This window comes from Phycodurus eques, chromosome 3 (genome assembly GCF_024500275.1).
Source record: "Phycodurus eques isolate BA_2022a chromosome 3, UOR_Pequ_1.1, whole genome shotgun sequence".
Lineage (NCBI taxonomy): Eukaryota > Metazoa > Chordata > Actinopteri > Syngnathiformes > Syngnathidae > Phycodurus > Phycodurus eques.
This window is the reverse complement of record NC_084527.1, coordinates 21045626-21067075: the sequence shown is the minus strand read 5'-3', so window position 1 is coordinate 21067075 and position 21450 is coordinate 21045626. Positions and strand designations below refer to the sequence as shown.

The following is a 21450-nucleotide window of genomic DNA, read 5'->3' as shown; positions in this document are numbered from 1 at the left end:
TATTCCACAAAGCAGGATTAAAAAAGGTCGCCCAAGAGTTTGACTCAACCTCCCATATGGATGCTAATCATAAACACACTTATGATTTACACAAGTTATAACTCAATGTTAGTTTTGTGGCGTACCCCCTTATGAGTGAAACTAGAAAGCTATTTTAATTTACTACTTTGTGAGATAAGTTAACGTTACCCTTTTGTAAGTTAAACTCGATTCATTTTGCCTAACGTTAGCTACTATCGCACAAGTCTTTCCCATTTTAGATTGCGTTTTCACGCTCTTTCTGCCACTCAGTGTGTAGACTCGCTGTGACTGCCGTATGCGATGACGTCATACGCACACACTTATTATATTTAACTTTCATCCCACTTGAAAAATCAAGCATAACGTGGACAATTCCGGTGATAATAATAATTCAGCCACGCAGACGGTGCATTTTTTTCCAAAATTGTTATTGAAATTCTTCGCAGGCAGTTCATTCGTGACACGCACACTACATGATGACGTCACATTTACGCGACGTCTCCAGTAAACACGTCATCTGGGAACTTCTTGCCTCCTCCCACCTTGCGCCTCTGGGAAGCATTGAGTTGTGTGTTCAACTCCCTTTTACATCATGTTGAAGGAGTTGGTAAGGGAGCGACTCATTGCGGCCGCCGACGAAATCTTCGGACTGTTTGAAGGAACGATCGCGTCGTACGAGGAGCAACTTCGTCGAGGGAGAGAGGAGACCGAGCGACACCGACGACAACTGGAAGCCGTTTGCAAAACTCAAATTGTGATACGCGTCGAAGGTCTGTTCAACTTAACTCCCACCTGACATTTGCAACATTTTATTTATCTAATAAATGCGTTAGCAACTACATGATGGGCTCTTTAAAAGAATGGCAAGCCCAATTTGGGTTGAAAAGGAACGCCTACATGTGTCAATGTGATATAATAATCACAGGATTACGATTGCTCCGACTCGATTTGAACTAGCCAGCAAAACAAACCAACAAACAGTCGGCAACCATGTTGATTTTGCCAAACAGCCAATCGGAACATTGCCTTGGCGTCACGTGATTTTTCGACGCGTTTAATTCTTAGACTATATAAAATATACCTCTGTCGTCATGTAGTTTAAAATGGTCCCACCGTGGTCAAAACTTCTCTCTTCATATTATCATACGTTTAATTTTGTGGCTAATGGTTTCAAACACACCTATTGTAAATGAAAAAAAAACAACAACAAAATTCACATCATAGCTTTGTAAAGAATACAAGACATTAGATTAACACATTTATTTCAAATGCATGTCTATTGAAGTAGCAGTCAAATTGCCAGTGCATATTTAACTGAATAAATATGCCTGAATACATGCCCAAATTTGTCAATGCTTAGATTTCTTTAAATATTAATTGAAGTCAACTCAACATTATTTATACAGCACTTTAACAACAACCGCAGCTGTAACGAAGTGCTGTACATAAGACATAAAAGGCACAATTAAGTGAACGCAAAGTACATTGATTGTAAATAGCAACTGATGTTTTATAGCTAAAATGTTATTTTTTATCCATTGTTTACAATATGTATTTAGAACTTTAGCACAGTGTTTTTGTTATCACAATTGCTCTGTATAATTTAATGACACCTAGTCTATGTAATTCACTTCCATTTACCTGAATAAATCTAAACTGTTTTGCCAAAGTGGGATTATCTCAGGAATATAAATTAGGTTATTACTCCAAGATGAACTCATGCATTTATTTATTGAAGTATGTATTTATTTTGTTACATATTTCATAACCATGTTTATTACTTCAAACATTCCAACAGCAGCCATGCTTAGCGCTGCTTAAAACGCTTCAAACATTTTCTCTATCTGTACCTGGATAGTGCCTTGCTTTGCTGTTTGGAGCTGAAATAGCTGAAATGACTCCTCTTTATGCTCTGCCATAATGCATTGTAGAGTCAGACTAAGAGTGGATGTTTCCCACTGAAATAAATGGAAATGGAATTAATCTGTTACAGTTGCAGAATGGTGTTATATTTACTAGGCTTTACACGATTAGGATTTTTGGGGCCGATCAGCGAGTTTAAAAAAAACGATAACCGATCACCGATCTGATCGCAAGACGGAGCAATGTGTCTATTTAAATGACCTGTTCATTTACTGTATATACTTGTGTACTTAATGGCTCCAAAAATATATTTACAATAATAATGTATCGTTGTTCCTCTATTTATGCCAGTGAGGCATAGTGACATACAGAACAAATGATAAATGGTCTTCTATTAGATGGCAGGAAGTAAATACAGTAGTTAATGTATCCACTTTTTGTGACATTTTTGTTTGTTGGTGTGCCGTGAGATTTTTCAATTGTAAAATATGTTCCTTGCCTCCGTAAAGGCCGGAAATCATTGCTCTAGTCAGATTGTGTATTCTAATCAGTCAGGTCAAACCAACATTACAACATGACAGAAATAATGGGTGCTAATTTACTGTAATTAAATTACTTCACCCACACAGAAATTTTAGAGCATGATTCGACAGAACAGCGGCATGTTTACGCACAACCATTTGTGCTAGCACAAGCTTGCTAGGCTACATAACGTTTTGTTGCCTGCTTGCGAGCCGTATCGTATTAAAAGTACGGGAAAATACCACAAGCAAGCCTTAAACCAACGTCCTCTCCTGTCCTGAGCACCGGTGACCAGCAACACACATTTTCCCCCATTTAGTTCTTATAATACACACAAAGCGATCGATTGTTGTTGTTGTGGCCGTGGTAACGAGTGTATCCGATCGTGTTTAAGTTGACAAGATAAAACCCAGTGATTGTAAAAGACGGCATGCGGTGGTATCGGATTTCAAGATTTGATTGCAGTAGTGTGACATAATGTACACGATGGTGACGCAGAGTAAATGTCTTTTGTCATTGATCGAATCGGCGAATTATGACATTACAGCCAATCAGCCGATAAGCATAAAATGCTAAATATCGGCCGATACCGATCAGGCTAATCAGATCGGTGTAAAGTCTAATATTTACCTTATTTTGATCATTGTGTGGTTAACAATAAATACTGTGCGATATAGAAATAAGTGAAAACAATTCATCCATCCATCCACTTTCAACACTGCACAGTTTAAGCATTTGTTTGAGTGATTTTTTTCGCGTGGGAATCACTGATGTAGCTCATATTATTTCTGACCCATGTGATCTAAACTCTGTTTGTGTTGCTTGTGTCCTGAAGACGTCCAGCAGCTGATTGGTCGTCAGAAAGAACTCCCTCTTCAGCTGCAGTGGGGGAGCTCCGATTTGAAGCAGGATGAGATACGGGACCCCCATGTTAAAGAGGAAAAGGAGGGTCCACAGCCTCCCCACGTTAAAGAGGAAGAAGCGGTGGCTGATATTGGCATGTTGCCACTGACTGGTGTTTCTGCGGAGAATGAAAACTACGAAGACAAACAACCCGAGTCGTCACAGCTTCATCATCACAGCCCAAGTGGAGACCACTGTGGAGGACCGCCACTAGACGACCTTTTATCGCACATAGACAACATAGGAGAACCTTTGAGGAGCGATGGAGACTGCGAAGGTGACGACAAGCAGTTGAAATGCTCTAAAAAGGAGACAACTATCAGCAGCAAGCAGAGGTGTAATGTTCAGGTTACTTGCTCAGTTTGTGGTAAAAGGTTTGGTAGAAAAAATAAGGTTAGACACATGAGAACACACACAGGAGAAAAACCCTTTTGTTGCTCAACTTGCGGTAAAAGATTCACTTTAAAGTCACACTTGGTAACCCACATGAGAACGCACACAGGGGAGAAACCCTTTCATTGCTCATTATGTGTTAAAACATTCTCTCAAAAGGATTATCTGGCAGTACACATGAGAACACACACAGGAGAAAAACTTTTTAGTTGTTCTGTATGTGGGAAAAGATTCATTGCAAAGCGAAGCATGGTAGCACACATGAGAGCACACATCGGCGAAAGTCCCTTTAGTTGCTCAATTTGTGGTAAAGGGTTTACCCTTAAGTCCGTTATGGTTAGACACATGAGAACACACACAGCAGAAAAACCCTTTTGTTGCTCAACTTGTGGCCAAACATTCACCCGAAGGTCAACCATGGTAACACACATGAGAACACACACGAGAATAAAACTGTAGTTGCTCAGTCTGTGTCAAACGTGTGGACTCGAGTCATGTGACTTGGACTGGAGTCATGAATTTGATGACTTCAGACATGACTCGACAAAGTGTCACAAGAGATGCAACGCGACTTCGACTTGAACAGCAATGACTCGTGACTTAACTCGGACTCAAGCCCATTGACTTGAAAATACTTGGCACTTTTGCCAATGTATTGAGAAACAAACAGCCTGCAAATCTCTCTCAATAGTTCAACACGCCAATGTTTAATTTATTACGGGAATTTCAGAATGATGTAACCATTAAGTTGATGCCCTCAATGGATATCAAGTGAAAATGTCTCACAGTACTTAAGTTTAATTCAAACTTATTCTTGTTTACTTTTTTTAAATTGTGTTTTTTTTGGGGGGGGGGGGGGGGGTAATTTACAGTGAACACCCTGTTGGGTACTCTTAAGTAGAGGAATTGACCAGGACTTCACTCTTTCAGGCACTATCTAATGTTTAGAATAAAATAATTAATAAATATTTAATATTTAAAAAATATTTAACATAACATAAATCAACAATAAATGTGGCAGTTACATAAGGTACACATTCCACCAAGTACTGGTAACATACACAGAAACGACAATTAACGTAATAATAGGAATGTTAATTATTTCAAAAATAAAATCCACATTGCATTGTGGAAATCGCGTGGCTTGACATCTCGTATGCTCGTTTTTGCTAGCATTAGCAGCCAGCATTGTGAGCGATTACACAAATAGTTACACGGCGGGCCGGCCATATGCTGTCTGGATTTCCTTTTCATTACAGTCTGGTTTAGTCAGTATAGTGTTCTCAAGAATTAGTCATATTTATTTTTTTATTCACTTTATTTACCGATCAAGACAAAGCTAGCATCTATTCGACATGAAACTGCGTGCTTTTTTTGTGTCATTTTCTTCTTCTTTGCCTCCTTGTGATGTAATATGTTTATGCAGTGCCCCCTAATGTTGTGGTTGAGATACTACAGTTGGATAGCCTTTTCAACAGAATGACAAACTGTTCTTTTAAAAAAAAAAATAATGCCTTATGTTTTTGATACTCTCAAGAAATGACAAGTTTAAACTGAAATCTATTTATAATTGTGTTTTATTAATTTGGATTTGTGTTTGAAATTGCCTCACTGCAAATGTTTGTAGACAAGAAAATGTAGGTTCTTGATATGTATATGCACAATGTGAATTTAAGAAAAATGCGGTTAAAGAGGAAACCTATTGGTCATTTATTATTAAGCGCAATGTTTCATTTTCTCTTGTGTATTCATAATTGCTCTTTAACAAACAAAAAAAATACCCCATTTCTTGATTATTCGATAGAATTGTCAGTAGAATACTCTAACTAATTGCAGCACTACTGGATGCCAATTCTCATTTGTGACATGTCTGTTTAATGTAACTTCATAAATAAAGTGAGAAAAAGTAAGTCATAGCACACCATTTACATAGAATAATTGAAAAGTTACTATTGGTTTTGAAAAGGCAAAAACTAAGCCCCCCCCCGCACTTCCCCCTTTGACGATCGGTTTTGAAGGGGCAAACATTTTGATCAGCTCCCGAATTTTCTTATAACGTTTCAATGCACTTGTTTATCAAATTGGTTTCGATAACGAAATATGGATTTTAAAATATATATTCATTCATTTTCCGTACCCCTGATCTAGGGTCGTGGGTGTGCTGGAGCCTATCCCAGCTAGCTTTGGGCAAGGGGGGGTGTACACCCTGAACTGGTTGCCAGCCAATTGCAGGGCACATATAAACAAACAACCATTCACACCTACGGGCAATTAACCTACCATGCATGTTTCTGGGATGTGGGAGGATACTGGGGTACCCAGAAAAAAACCCACGCAGGCAAGGGGAGAACATGCAAACTCCAGATGGGTGAGGCTGGATTTGAACCCAGGTCCCCAGAACTGTAAGGCACATGTGCTAACCAGTTGTCCACCGTGCCGCCTGTATGCGTATTCAATATATTAAGTGTATAATATATGAATTCAATATATTGTTAAAGACTTTAAAACTAAAAGTGTAGGATTTGACTCTGGACTTGCTTGTCTCGACTTGGGACTTGACTCGAGACTTGAGGGTACAGACTTCGTTGTGACTTGCAAAGCAATGACTTGGTGAAACTTTCACTCGTGAGAAAGCTAAGTTAAGACACGAAAACACACAGGACAACACACCTTGAGTTCAACGTGCGATGAAAGCTCAGCTATTAGGGCCAGTTTGACTGCACGCATGCAGACACAAAACAGAGAGAATAAAATGTTTTCTGCCCAGTTGTGCTCAGGGTTTTGCCGAGAAAGTGTGACATAAGATCAGGTCATCAAAAACTTTTCAATGCTTCAAGACTTTTTCAATTCTTCACTGAAATCACATCTAGAATTTCTTTTTATTTATTCTTTTACTATTCAAAACGTACTTAAAAATCTGTCATCATCCAATAACTATTGGGCTTGACTATGTTCTTAACATGTAAATGTCACATGTAACGAGTTTGTTTATGTAGGTGTATCTATTTAGTCTATCTAGCTTTACATATCTGTCTTTGTGCATCTATTATGTCTCTACTTCAGTAGCGTTATAGGTGCTCCTTTTCCTTGATTTCTATATTTTTGATTTATGGATTATTTATCTGTAGTAAGAAGTCGATAACTCTCAAGCAAGCTATTTTTTCCCCTCCAATTTCTTCATGAATGCTTATTTTTTTGTTATAAACATGCATTAATGACACAATTAAATACAATTTAAAGACAAACCCTTTGTCACACTTTTAGCTTCAATTCAATGGTTATACTGCTTCTGGTGTGCGGTCCTTGGGCCACCTGGGGGTCGTAGAATAGATATATGGAGGTACATGGAGACAGAGGAGACATCAAAACTCAATGGTAATATTAGTCCTTCTTTGCAGAGGATGAAGAATATATGCGTATGAATATTCTATTCTTTGTGTTGCTCCACTGTTAAGGGTTATAACACCACCACAGAGATGCTATACGTTAGCAAGTCCGGCATTTCCCATCATGGTTTAGTATTAAGCTAGACGACTTAAAGGCTGAGCTACTGTATGGGGTTGTTTTAAATACATGTGTAATTCTCTTTGTAGGTCTATCTGTCAAACTGCGGGTTGTAAAGTGAGTTGAGTTCACTGCCACCATAGTGTACAGTGCTCGTATCTCAGGTTTGCACGAGCAAGTCAAAGCAAAAAATTGTCCAAACGCCAGCTCGTATCGTGAAAAACTTGGATGTTGTGTCACTCGTATCTCGAGGCATCTCTTTAACCACCCTGGGAGAACAAGTCAATGAGTTGCGATGCGTTGCTGTGCTGTTGTTTATCTGTTGGCCATACGTGCTAAGTGTAGCTCACTGTAATGTGTCTTTAGTCTGCTGCTAGCAAAGCCCTTAGCTTCAAAAAGTTAGACGTTAGCTTGTTAACATAAATACTAACTTTAAGCCACAACCCTCTTAGCTCGGTGGTGGAGTACCGCGGCAAGAATGGAACTCATGATCGTAACCGAATCTCTTAGCATGTTAACCGACATGCTAATGCAAGGCTTAATAGGTCGGTGGTTAGAAGACTGTTCTCAAACCAGGGGTCGTGAGTTTTCTTGTTGAGGCCTGTTGACAAATTAAACAGCTGCTGTTTTAGTCACTGTTGAATATCTTTATAATTGATCATTCTAACAAATAATTTATTTTTGCATTAAAGTGTATTAAAAAATCAGATTCCTGTTTAATAACCAATTACTTGGTCAATATACGGTCGTACAGTGTATAATGTCGTTAATCAAAATTCAAACAGTTTTCTTCAACGCAAGGCCTCATAGCTCAGTGGTGAGAGCACTGGTCTCGTAAACCAGGGGTCGTGAGTTCAATTCTCACTGAGGCCTGATAACAGTGACTTCTTCATAAAGCATGTGTTGTTTTCCATATTGTCATTGAAAGTTGGCAACGGGCAAACCTTTGTCAGCTCCTTATAAGAAATGGTGAATTGAATCAAAGTCAGCACACTGTCTGCTTTGTTGGACACCAAGTAACTGTTTTGTAACCAATCAGATCAAATTCTCCCTCCCAGGACCAGCTGGCCCGCAATAATATCAGCATTTTCCCATCCTGATTGGTTGATCAGCGCTATATTGTCAAGTTCGACGAGTAAAACTTGACTGTAGCGATCTGCACTACATTGTTTAATAATCAGCACCGCTGGTATTACGTCCTTTACTCGTTTTAGTAAAGTTCATGTTGTATATCGATTCTGAACTCCTCCAGATGAGAGTGACAGTCACATGCCGTTATACAGCGTTTTTTTAGTATTGATGGTTTCTTTAATTTCAGCGTGATAAGTCCACACAGAGGCTTCAAATAACAAGCAAGTTCCCTGTTGAAAATGTACTTCAAATTACTTTCTCAATGTAACTAATTACAAATGAAAACATTTTAATTAGTTGGCTTAATTTTAAATGAGCTCTCGATTTGCTGGTCACTGTACGTTCCTACCCTCACCTAAGCTCATGAGCTCTGGGTCAGGACCGAAAAAGAACAAGATTGTGGATACAAGCAGACATAATTCATTTCCCCCGTAGGGCGTCTGGGCTCTCCCTTGGAGATAGATCCCCGAGGGGCTCAGAGTCGAGCCGCTAGCCCTCTGCATCGAGAGGAGCCAGATGAAGTGGCTCGGGGATCTGGTTAGGATGCCTCCTAGACGCCTCCCTGGTGAAGTGTACCAGGTGCACGTCCCAGTGGGAGGAGGCCCCGACGATGACCCAGGACACGCTGGAGGGATCATGTCTCGCAGCTGGCCTGGGAAGAGCTGGAGGAAGTCTGTTCTTCTTTGCTAAAGCTGCTGCCCCCACGACCCGACTCCAGATAATCAGAAGAAAATGGATGGATGGATGGAATTTTGAACAAATGCATCAACAGGACCCTTGGATTGGACCCTCCTCCAAAGAAGTGATTTAAAACCATAGATCATGAACTTGCAATCATACAAATAACTAAATATTTGTTCTTTAAACAAATAATAAACTGATAGAAAATTATGATGACATTTAAATGCATAATAAAACCAGCTAGCACATCTGCCTCACAGTTCTGAGGATAGTAACCAAAAGCAACTGTAATTTAATTTATTATTTTCTCCCAGTAATGTAACAGATTACATGAATTGTGAACTAAATTACATCAAATTACTAAATGTAATTGGTTGCTCTCCAACACTCGCCACGAAGTAGGAAATGGGTTAAGGTTACGATGAGAGGGTGGGTTAGGGTTAGTGGGAAACGCGAATGCCGCCACACTTTAGTCACATACTTCTTTTCCCACCTGGAAGCAATAGCGCGTGTTACACGGGGTGGGGGGTGGGGGGGATACAACAGTCAAAGTCATTGAGCAGCGACGCGTCTCCGTGAACCAGTAATACTGAAGAAGGTCGTGTCCTGCCTGGAAACTTTGTGGGAATCCTAACAACACATTCACAACACCCAAGAGCAAGAGCAGAGGAAGAAGAGCTGCAACGTGGTCAGAATCCACATCATCTTTGTAGCTAAGTACAAATACATAAGAAATGGCTTATGGTGATGCATGCTCAAATCCTTTTCTACCATTAATACATGACATTACACATTAAGAACAAACTGAATCGAAGAATATTCCATTTATTCATCTTCAGTCAAATCACATGGATGACCCACTTGGCCACTCAACTTTTTAGTCAAAGCCTTGAGAACTAACCCACTCATTCGGTCTCCGTGTTGTGTTTCCGCATGTGTTCAGCCAAACTGCCCCTATGAGCATAGCTTTCGCCACACACTGGGCAACTGAAGGGTATTCCTGTGTGTGTGCTCATGTGCGTCACCACATGTTCCATTTGAGAGAATGTTTTACCACAAGTTGAGCAGCGATGGAGTTTTTCTCCTGTGTGTTTACTCATGTGCGATTGCATACTTCCTTTATGAGAGAATGATTTACTGCAAACTGAGCAACGAAAGAGTTTTTCTCCTGTGTGTGTTCTCATGTGTGTTGCCAGATGTGGCTTTTGAGAGAAGAGTTTACCACAAGTTGAGCAACTATAGGGTTTTTCTCCCGTGTGCGTTCTCATGTGTGAGATCAGATGTGGCTTTTGAGAAAAGATTTTACCACACGTTGAGCAATTATACGGTTTTTCTCCCGTGTGTCTTCTCATGTGTGTTGCCATAGCAGCCCTATGAGAGAAAGTTCGGCCACAAGTTGAGCAACTATAAGGTTTTTCTCCTGTGTGTTTTCTAAAGTGTGAGTGCATACTTCCTTTTTGAGAAAATGTTTTACCACAAACTGAGCAACTAAAGGGTTTTTCTCCCGTGTGTATTCTCATGTGTAATACCATATATGGCTTTTGAGAGAATGTCTTACCACAATGTGAGCAACTAAAGGGTTTTTCTCCTGTATGCATCCTCATGTGCGCTTGCATACTTCCTTTTTGAGAGAATGTTTTACTGCAAACTGAGCACCTAAACGGCTTTTCTCCTGTGTGGATTCTCACGTGTTCTAGCATTGATCCCCTTTGTGAAAATTCTTTACCACAATGTGAGCAACTATAGGGTTTTCCTCCTGTGTGTGTTCTCATGTGTGTTATCAAAGTCTGTTTTGTAGCAAAGGTTTTACCACAAACAGAGCAGGTGACAGTTTTTGTACGCATTTGTGAAGTTTTCTTGTTGGCAAGAGTTGACTCAGTTTCAGAGCATTTTGACTGTTTATCGTCACTTTCACATTCTATGTCACTTCTCAAAGGGTCTTCCATGTCATCAGTGTCTGACAGTGGAGCTAAGAGGTTGTCTGGTGGTGCTCCCCTACTGTGGTCTCCATTTGGACTGTGACGAAGCTGTGACCACTCGAGTGGTCCGTCTTCGTCAGCTTCAATTTTGATAGAGACACCAGTCATTGGCAACTTGCTGACCTCAGCCTCCTCCTCTTCTTCCTTCAAGTGGGACGGCTGTGGATCCTTCTGCTGCTCCTCCTGCACCAAAATGGAGGCGCAACACTGCGGCTGAGGGGGAAGCTCTTCTGTTGTGTTGTGTTGGTGCGGTGAGATGCTGCAATTAAGCTGCGACAACTCATCTTCGCTCTTCACGACGACGACAGTCAGAGGCAAGTTGGTGACATTGCTCTCATCGTCTTCCTGCTTAATGCGGCATGGCAGATGATCCTGTGCTTCCTCTTTAACATGAGGGGGCGTAGATTCTTCTCGGTGCCCAATCAGCTGCTGGACGTCTGCAGGACACAAGTGACACACAATGGAACTTATAAACACAATCTTGCTTAGGGCTGATGTTATTGAATATTTTTTTTATTTAGTATTCTATCATTTATCCCATTGATTAATCAAGTAATGGGATAAAAATCGATGTTTTAAAGACCCTGTAAAGCAACAACAAAATGTATGTGTGTGAATGTGCTGGAAACTCACACTGCCTGACTTTCACATATCAATCAAATATGTTTGTTCGTACAGTATGTGCTCAAGTGTCTGTAATCAGCTATAAAGGCTGAATAATGTGCGCCACTGTGTTCAGTAAACTGCTAACTCCCCTGTAAGTTAACTTAGCTTAAGGGGAGTCATATAGAACACAGAGCGAGGCGCTGACATATTAAACGACCCCACTGCTAGCTTGCTAGCTCGTTACCTCACAAGCTAGTGAACGTAATAGTTAACTTTCCCTTACGTGTCTCTGTTGTGTGGCTGGATCTATGCGTGACGCATGGAGAGAGGCTGTGAAGTATTGGACGTACTTAACACCAGTCCACCGTCTGCGAGCCTGCTAGTGGCTACTAGGTACTAGCCACTAGTAGTTGACTAGCTGGCCAATGCGCTATATGCAGAACCTACTTCTGCATTTGGTAAAACAGGTCTAAGCACTTCTTTTGGTGAATGGCGAAGGGCGCTATGACAAAGCAACCGTAAGACCTTTAAACATCTACAATGTCTTTTTTTCCATTCATGCCATCTCTACTTATGCCCGCTTCAAGCTCTGAAAATATCGGAATGACAGCCCCAATATTATGGATTTTATGGATGTTAAGTGTTTTCCTTATTAAAAGACATTAAGCTTTTTCTGTATAGTGAATGGCTATGGGGAGGAAATCGCGTAACGCTCATGAAATCCAAAATATTGGGACGATCATTCGAATGTTTTCAGGGGTTGAAGTGGACATAAGTAGAGAAGTCCACATAGAAAATGGTGAATATTGATCACAGCTTTCTGACATTAACGTTTTTTTTTGTTTTTTTCTACAGAGAGAGAAACGCTTAGCTTCCATAAAATACAAAATACAGGAGCAATTGTTCTGATATTTTCAGAGGTTGAAGTGGGCATTAAGTAGATATGTCCAGATACATTTTGGTGACAATAGATCACTTTTTTTGTACATTAAGCGATGTTAAGCCTTTTTACATTAGGCGTTTTGGACAGTCCCAACATTGGGGCATTTTCACCGGATTTAAAGATTCATAATCGTTTTAGTATTATCATAGGAAATGATACTATCACTGGATTCGTCTTAAACGGATTTGTCTGCTCATGCTTGTCTCATGTAAACCAACGCCTAATCTTGAAACATTTTACAAACATTCCTGCATGGTGACATATCAGGAACTCTTGTTTTTGATACCGCATCTATTAACTTTAAAAGGCATGCCAAAATCGGACTGTGATGGGCCCCCCAGTGAACTCTCCATAGTCCTAAACTGTACACAACATTCAAGCAAACATTATTTCTCGTATATGACCAATACTAACGTTGAGTCCACAAAACATTTTCTACGCGTTTTGTCCACTTTTTTTTAGCTACAGAAATGTGCAGAGTAGCGAACAGACCTTGGACAATTTGAGTGGAGGAAACTGTGTCCCATTGTGGCCGTTGTCGATCGTTCTCCTCTTTTGCTCGACAAAGTTCCTTTCTTGACATGTTCATGTTGTCTTTTAGAGCGAGTTTACCACTTCGCCGTCGTGCTTTGTCTTTCGTCTGCTCGCGGCGACGCCATTAACCGCCTTTTCTTCTTCGGTGGTGGTTTTACAGCTTACAAAGGGTCCATGATGCCGCACGGCCGCCATCTTGCGGTGGTATTTATGGAGGCCCAAAAGTACCCAAATTAAATAAAAATAATAAATAATCAGATATTTCATGAATTATTAAATTATTTCAGGCTTTATTTTATTATTTAAACATGTATTTAATAATTGCCACAGTCATTTAATTGTTTCAATATTTATTTGAACATGTATTTAATTATGTGAATATTAATGTGATTATTTCAAAGTTTCATTATCGTTATTATTGAGGCCAAAGGATGGTCAACCTATTATTAAATCCAAACGTTCACCTACGTTTTCTTCCCTGTCCTGTGAATGTTTACGTTGTTTTCAATTAAAATATGAAAATATATTGTTCATGTGGTATTAGCCTATGCGGACTATTTGTTTAGTCTTATTTTTCAATAGATAAAGTCATTAGACATTTCTTCGAATTTTTTAGGACAACAGGACTAGATAAAATAATTTGAAACCTAAGCTCGTCTTTATTTAGTCATTGGACATTTCTTTGATTTTTCTTAGGACAATAGAACTCCATAAAATAATTTGAAAATCAAAACTCTTTAATGTGTTTATTTTTTATTTGTGTGCCTGAACACTTTAGTCTATAAACCAAAGCAGGAATCATTGCAGATCAATAGATGGCTGTAATGTATTATTACAGCTTGCAAACGCCGTTCAATGCAAAGATCGAGTCCTTACGACACTGCGCATGCGCACACAACCTCCACAGCCGCTGTCAAGAGAGCAGCTGAGACGAGCAGACAAAACGAACAAATGAACTACTTTCCTCAGAGTGACTTAAATTTTAATTACGCGATGGGCTATTAACAAGGGCCGCAACAGTTTGGGTGAGTTTCAACTCGTCCTATTATGATTCCGTTTGTATTGTTTATGCGAGTGCCTCCTAGCTAAATGCTAACGTTGTTACACCGAAGAGACGACGCGGCGCAAGTGTAAAACATTATTGATTTGATTGACAATATATTGATATTGTGTGTGTGTGTGTGTGTGTGTGTGTGTGTGTGTGTGTGTGCGAGAGAGAGAGCGAAAGGGACCTACCCACACACACTCCCACGGAGTTGTGTGTAGCAACTCTATCTGTGGAGCTGTGGACACGTTGAGCTGTTTTCAACCAATGGAGTTTGAATGGTGCCTAAATGTTTGTTAATATATGTGGGGAGTAGATGCTGCTGAAGATTGGCCTGAGTGGGTCTCCTTACATTTGATGATCTTTCACTATCCACAGTTGGAATCCCTTTTTAGCCTTTCATTGTCGCCCGGCAGCTTATGCTTTTTAGTCTGTGGTGATGAGGCTCACAGTGAATCTTCCCTTGTCTGCTAGTAGAATTGAGACGTTGTCCTCCTTCTTTAGGAGGAAATTCATTGGAGGTAATTTGGCACAGGAGAGAGCTGCTGACACTCTTTTCCTGAGCTGTTGTGCCTTTGCTTCCGGTAGGTGGTTGTTTCACCTCGAGTTCAAGTGGTCCGTAACACAGCCGCGGATGTCATCAGTGTCCTCTGCGAATGAATCTGAAGCTGTCCTGAGTTGGTAGTAGGCATCCTTCACCTTGGCATCCAGATGGTTGACTGTTGTTCCCGCTGGTATATCGGTCCACATACTGTAGAAGGTTAAGTTGTGAAGTGATATAATGTATCAAGTAGAGGATGTCTGAAAGCATCACATTTTGTGAATTTTTTTTCTGAATGGAATAATTCGATTAACTCTGAATGAGCTGTTGCACCCCGTTCAAGAAAATCCAGTACGAGTTTGACATTGACAAATTTATGGTATGGCACCGTTAATTAACAATTTGCTGTATTTTACATTTGTTTGGAGGTAAAACTGTGATTGTGTTGCTTGTCTCCTACAGACATCCAGGACCTAGTTGGCCACTAGAGTAACTTCCCCCTCAGCCACAGCGGGGGTGATCACGAAACTTCAGCGCTCCCCCACACACATCAAGGAGGACGTGGAGGAGATTGCCGTCAGCAAGTTACCACTAACTAGCGTCTCTGTGGAGAGTAGAGAAGCCAAGTTGAGACACTGTGAAGAACACCACTAGACACCCTCTTAGCTCCTATGCCAGACGGTGACGACATGGAAGAACCTTTGAGGAGCAACGCAGAATGTGAAGGTGACGACAAATAGTCGAAAATGCTCTAAAATACTTGGCAACAAGGAAATTACACAAACATGAAGAAAACATGTTACCTCCTCAGTTTGTGGTACAATTTTCGCTGCACATCACAAACGCCACAGAACACACATAGGAGAAAAGCTTGTTTGTTGCTTATTGTGTGGTAAAAGATTTTCTTGGAAGGTATGTGTGGTATCAAACATGAGAATACACAGAGGAGAAAAACCTTTAGTCGCTCAGTTTGTGGTAAAAGATGAATTAAATAGCCAAGCATGGTAACAAGGGAGAACGCCCACAGGGGAAAAATCCGTCTATCCGGAACTATTTAACTGCACACATGCGGACACATGATAAAGGGAAAATAAATGTTTTACAGTGGTACCCCACAATATAGCGATTCCGAAGCGGACCACGTATTGTTTTTATTGAAGAGCCATAAATGCTGTGTTTAGCTGCGCAGCACAGATCGTTGTCATCTTCATCGTACATCGTACTTTCAGGAGTGGCGCAGATTGTGAAGGTGACAAAATGCCCAAATGCTCTGGAAAGGAAACTTCACAAACATGTCCATAACGTGTTATCTCCTCAGATTGTGGTAAATGTTTCCCTAAAAGAAACAACATTGATTAGACTCATGAGAAAACACAGAGGAGAAAACCCCTTTGGATGCTCATTTTTTGGGAAAGAATTTGCTCAGAGCCTATCATTGCTAAGACACGAGAATACACATGGGAGGAAAATCCTACATCCAATAGTCTCAGAAGATTATAAGTACGCTTAAAGAAATATTCAAAACGGCGGCGGGACAAATATGGTGGCCACTCTAAACCCAAACATCAACAAGGTAAGGTCATTTTCATGGTTATATTTTGTTGAGCTATGCATAAAATAATTGTGAGTTCATCGTGACGCGCAAATCTGACAATAATTTGTAAATGTGACAATCTAGTATGCTGCTAAATGACATGGGCCTTGGTTCCATTAACAAATGTTAGTATGTTAGCAAACATTTGCTCAGGGAAAGCATAAGTAAACAAGGTTTTAGCTAACGCTGGTGCATCTTAAAAGGGGTACATTGTCTCAGTAAAATCATTTAGTTTAGTAAATGAATACAGCCATCCATACATAAATGACATGAATTTTTATTTGATGTTTCATGATTTTATTTCCAGAGCGTTATTTCAAAGAGAACTGGAGTTCCTCAAATTAATTGATGGAGATGAATCAGATTTTGAAAATGTATCCGACGAGGATGATGCCATCCTGGATGCTGATTATCAACAACCAGTAATGGAGCAAAGCAGCAGTAGTACCGATGAGGACTCCTTTCCACAGCCCATTGACCACAGCAGAGGACATAAATGTCTCCATGATCCACTAATGAAGACCATTATACAGTTCCTTGAGTTCCGTACGGAAGTAGCTTACGCACTCTTGGCCCAGCATCACAGTCGCGAGGACGATGGCAAGCTTTCAGAGATGTCAGAGGAAGAAGAATATTCAAACCACGAGAAGAAAATGGCCTGTGACAGCAGTGCCCCACGTCTCAGTCCTCAGCGGGGGCAAATGTGTATCTCCTCGAGCAGATCAGCATGTGGAACGCAGCATGGTGCACTGGGAGAACCCAAGTGTGTTGTGTGAGCTGCAAGGTGTTCTTGTGCTTGCGAGCTGATTGCAACTGTTACACAGCTTTTCATGTGTTGATGTATACATGTTCCTCAAGTAAAGGGCAATCCTAGTTTGAATACAAAATGCTTGCAACTGTTGGCAGAATTTCAAATGAGCCATACTGTCGATGTGACTGTCTAAAAGTGGAAGAAATATTGTCATTTTGTTTAGACTTTTGCACTGCGGTGTTTGAAACATGTTCAAAATGTATTGTGTAAGCCCTATTGATACATGCATACGCTGTGTTCAGGTTGGAAATAAAGAGTTGGGCAGTCAGTGACTCAAAGATGACTTTATTGCGTTAAATGGGTATTCAGAAAGCGTGTCCTAATGTGGTTATCATTTTTCTGTAAGCTAAATCATGTGTAGGTTTTTACACTTATTGGGGTTCAAATAAGCCCAAATAGCAAAGAAACATATTGACTAATTCTCAGGGCATTGAATCGATCGCAACTGGATTGTTCTGTTTCTATTAGAAGATGTTACGCCTCTCATTCAAGCAGGCTTCATCAGTTTATGCAACAAGGCTTACTTAGGACGCACGAACCAGTCTTTGTGTGGAAAACTCAACTATTTATGCTCCAAGTTAGACCATGGCTCAAAGTTAACTTTTTAGAGCAATTGCCTGAAGGGTAAATGTTTGCTTCCCCGTGGCAAACTGGAGCTTTCCCTGTTAGGTCAAGTGCACTTAAATCTTTGCTATATCTCACAGTTCGGTTTAATCACGGTATCAATCTCACGGTACGGTAGTTATTGCAGTATTGTAGGAAAGCTCATAGTATTACAGGAAGGTTGACCCAACAGGTGGGGTGAAGAGATGAAAAACCTCTCTTTTACTTACTCGCCGAGTACCTTCTCAATTGGCTTTCGTAGTTTCTGTGTTTCCCCACAGGTTTTTGTGAAAAAGACATCTTCACATCAGATATTATCGTGCACTTCTATCCCCGTCCATCCAATGTTTACATTCGTATACGCTACCTCCAAAATGCTATTATTGCTGCAGCAAAAATCATGCTACGCTCACAATAACAAAACTTTCCATTGAGAAAGTCTGTTCACCTTGAACAGCTTGGTGCACGCTATTTTATTATGCCCCTGGCTGCTAAACCGCCGAGGCTAAAGTTCTCTTTGCGTCCGATGTCAACGCATTGTAAGTCACTAGTCATTGCCTCCAAAAAGCTACACTTCTTACCACGCTTCTTACAAGTCGTCACGAAGTGAGGACGAGGGGTGGCTAGGCAAAGACTATCTCAAAGCTATGCTAATTGATAAGCTATCGAGTCATGCAGTCACACAACATTGAAATAAGTGATTTGGTGATATAGTACAGTTCAGGGTGTGCCCCGGCTCTCGCCCGAAGATAGCTGGGATAGGCTCCAGAAACGCCCGCGACCCGCATGAGGATAAGCGGAACGGAAGATGAATGAATATGAATGAATGAATAAATTTGCTTCGTTTCAGCAGCAGTTGTGGATATAGGAAATATAAATATGGAATGTACATAGCATGCAAGAGAAGACGTGCAAGAAGTACATAAACCGAGACTATTGTCCATACATAAACTATCCAATTCAATCTATCAATCTTTATTTGATTGATGGCAAAATAGAGGGCTGAGTTTTAAAAGTTTACGTTTGAGAGCTGGTTAATCTGATTTAAAAGTCTTGATTTTTTGTTTAAACAGAATTGGCAAAGGCGAATTAATCCATAGACATCAATATTTTTGATGATGACACGTTAATTCAGGCTTCAACTGCGTCCGCCATGACAATGTTGATGTAATGAAACATTAAAATATGTACAAAAATTTCGAAGCCATAATTTATTAACGATTATGATTATGTCTATCCCGCGATAATGATCTTGACAAAATTGTGAAAATATGGAAATTCAGACAAATTGTGACAAATTGTTCTGAAAGTGATTTTTTTATAGGTTGGCAGCTCTGCTAGTGCGTCCGAACTAAACATTGTTGTATGAACTGATGAACCCCGGTCAAATGAGAGCCGAAACGTCTTCTAAGACAAACAGAACAGTCCGGTTGGTAACGATTCATGCGCTGAGAATGAAATGACCTGGATGAATGAGAATATTCACAGTCAGATTTGGAAACACTGATCCAAATTATGCGTTTTCTTGCTTGTCCCCTGCAGACGTCCAGCAGCTGATTGGTCGTGAGGAAGAATTTCGCCCTCGGCTGCAGTGGGGGAACTCCAATTTGGACCAGGAGGATCCACAGTTCATCCGTGTTAAAGCAGAAGTGGAGGCTCCACAGCCGTCTCACATTAAGGTGGAAGAAGAGGAGGCTGTCGTCAGCAAGTTGCCACTGACAGGTGTCTCTGTGAAAAGCGAGGACGAACAACCGGAGTGGTCACAAATGCATCATCAAAGTCCAAGTGGAGACCAATGTGAACGACCACTATCAGAAAACGTCTTAGCTCCGTTATCAGAGAGTGATGACATGGAAGGACCTTTGAGGAGCAATGCAGACTGTGAAGCTGACGACAAACATAGGAAATGCTCTGAAAAACAAAGACATTTTGGCCACAAGGAAACTTCACAAATGCGTAAGAAATGTGTTACCTGCTCAGTTTGTGGTAAAGGTTTTACGAAAAAATCAACATTGAATAGACACATGAGAACACACACAGGAGAAAAACCCTTTAGTTGCTCGGTTTGTGGTACAGCATTCTCTAGAAAACAAACTATGGTCACACATATGAGAACACACACTGGAGAAACCCCCTTTTGTTGCTCAGTTTGTGGTAAAAGTTGTGTGACAAAACAAACTTTGACAACGCACATGAGAACGCACACTGGAGAAAAACCTTATAGTTGCACCTTTTGTGGTAAAGAATTTGCTCGAAGTGGACCAATGCTAAGACACATGAGAATCCACACAGGAGAAAAGCCCTTTAGTTGCTCAGTTTGCAGTAAAACATTCTCTCAAAAGGGAAGTATGCAAGCGCACATGAGAACACACACAGGAGAAAAACCCTTTTGTTGCTCAACTTGTGGCAAAACATTCTCTCAAAAGGAAAACATGGTAACACACATGAGAACACACACAGGAGAAAAACCGTTTAGTTGCTCAGTTTGCGGTAAAACATTCTCTCAAAAAGGAAGTATGGAATCACACATGAGAGGACACACAGGTGTAAAACCCTTTACTTGCTTAACTTGTAGTAAAGTCTTTTCTAAAAAGCCACATCTGGTATCACACATGAGAACACACACGGGAGAAAAACCCTTTAGTTGCTCGTTGTGTGGTGAACGCTATGCTCACAGGGCCAGTTTGACTGACCACAAGCGGAAACACAACACAGAGAGAGAATAAATGTATTCCTGCCCAGTTGTTCTCAGGGCTTCAACTAAAAAGTGATGAGTGGCTGAGTGTGTGACACGAGATCAGGGCATCTTTAATATCTTATTCAAGAGGGAAGATAAATAAATGGGATAAAATTCCTATCTTTGTTTGTTTTTGGTTTTTTTTTGTCCCAGAATGTCAACATCAGGTTAAAAGGTGCTGCCTCCCATAAAAAGCTACAACAGGCATTTGTATCAGACAAAACCAGGGCTGCTTTATGAACTCATGCGAAACAACTTTGTCTTAAAAGCATTTAATATTGTCTTACTCTTATTCAATGTGAGCGGACCTTTTGCTCATAATAGTTTTATACCATTTTTTTTACACTTTTGTAATGTTTAAATAACAAAGCTTTTACTTTTCATCCGTTTCACTTAGTGTAAGTTTTATTAAAACATTTTTAATTGCAACATAGAGAGTTGTGACTAATTCTAAGTACTATGCAGCCTTTCAACACACTTTTAACCAAAATATCAAAAATAATATGAAGTAACCTAAAATAAAATAATACAATAAAAGTTGTTCCTCCTCCAAGATCCTGGCTGTAGATAAATAAAACATTTTTAGACATGGATATCATCTTATTATTACAGTGGAAATCTAATTGAAATCGCGTTGTTTCAATATTTCTGATAATTGAAATACTGTACTATTGAAATTATGTTCTATGTTCAGAATTGTAACGTTGTTTCAATATTAAAAAACGATGTGGAATCAATATCAAATTTCAATACTGATTCAATGACTTATTGTTGAAAAAAAATAACGTTGGCTCAACATACTTTGTAGATTCAATAACTTGATCACAAACTGCTAATCTCACTTCTCAGCTCGTTGTCTTTAGCTGATTGATTGTTGAGGTTCAACAATTAGACCATCCATATATGTCCCAGGCGGCACGGTGGCCGACTGGTTAGAGCGTCAGCCTCACAGTTCTGAGGACCCGGGTTCAATCCCCGGCCCCGCCTGTGTGGAGTTTGCATGTTCTCCCCGTGCCTGCGTGGGTTTTCTCCGGGCACT

General features: G+C 40.2%; 3 protein-coding genes and 1 non-coding gene across 7 annotated transcripts; 3 read left to right on the top strand and 1 right to left on the bottom strand.

Moving 5' to 3' along the window:
- Positions 1-544: 544 nt before the first annotated feature.
- LOC133400207 (zinc finger protein 572-like) lies at positions 545-4487 on the top strand. Its single transcript, XM_061672633.1, has 2 exons — positions 545-791; positions 3242-4487. Exons 1-2 carry the CDS (start codon positions 614-616, stop codon positions 4159-4161), a joined length of 1098 nt encoding a protein of 365 aa, XP_061528617.1. The 5' UTR covers positions 545-613; the 3' UTR covers positions 4162-4487.
- A 3519-nt stretch (positions 4488-8006) lies between these two features.
- trnat-cgu (transfer RNA threonine (anticodon CGU)) lies at positions 8007-8079 on the top strand. The gene has a single exon. It is a non-coding gene; the product is annotated as a tRNA-Thr (tRNA).
- Positions 8080-9387: 1308 nt separating this feature from the next.
- LOC133400169 (zinc finger protein OZF-like) lies at positions 9388-13213 on the bottom strand. Its single transcript, XM_061672545.1, has 2 exons — positions 13039-13213; positions 9388-11434 (listed from the first exon to the last, which is right to left on the bottom strand). The coding sequence occupies exons 1-2, from the start codon at positions 13133-13135 to the stop codon at positions 9924-9926; spliced, it is 1608 nt and encodes a 535-aa protein (XP_061528529.1). The 5' UTR covers positions 13136-13213; the 3' UTR covers positions 9388-9923.
- A 761-nt stretch (positions 13214-13974) lies between these two features.
- LOC133400189 (oocyte zinc finger protein XlCOF6.1-like) lies at positions 13975-20730 on the top strand. Of its 4 annotated transcripts, none has more exons than XR_009768308.1 (4): positions 13975-14105; positions 14714-15045; positions 15129-15392; positions 16568-17353. XR_009768308.1 is itself a non-coding variant. In XM_061672603.1 (4 exons), the coding sequence occupies exons 3-4, from the start codon at positions 15338-15340 to the stop codon at positions 20398-20400; spliced, it is 1239 nt and encodes a 412-aa protein (XP_061528587.1). In that variant the 5' UTR covers positions 13975-14105; positions 14714-14809; positions 15129-15337; the 3' UTR covers positions 20401-20730. The 4 variants fall into 4 exon arrangements, 3 of the variants coding, with proteins under 3 accessions (XP_061528587.1, XP_061528585.1, XP_061528586.1); XM_061672603.1 differs by lacking the exon at positions 16568-17353 and adding an exon at positions 19217-20730 and having other exon boundaries at positions 14714-14809; XM_061672601.1 differs by lacking the exon at positions 16568-17353 and adding an exon at positions 19217-20730.
- Positions 20731-21450: the final 720 nt, after the last annotated feature.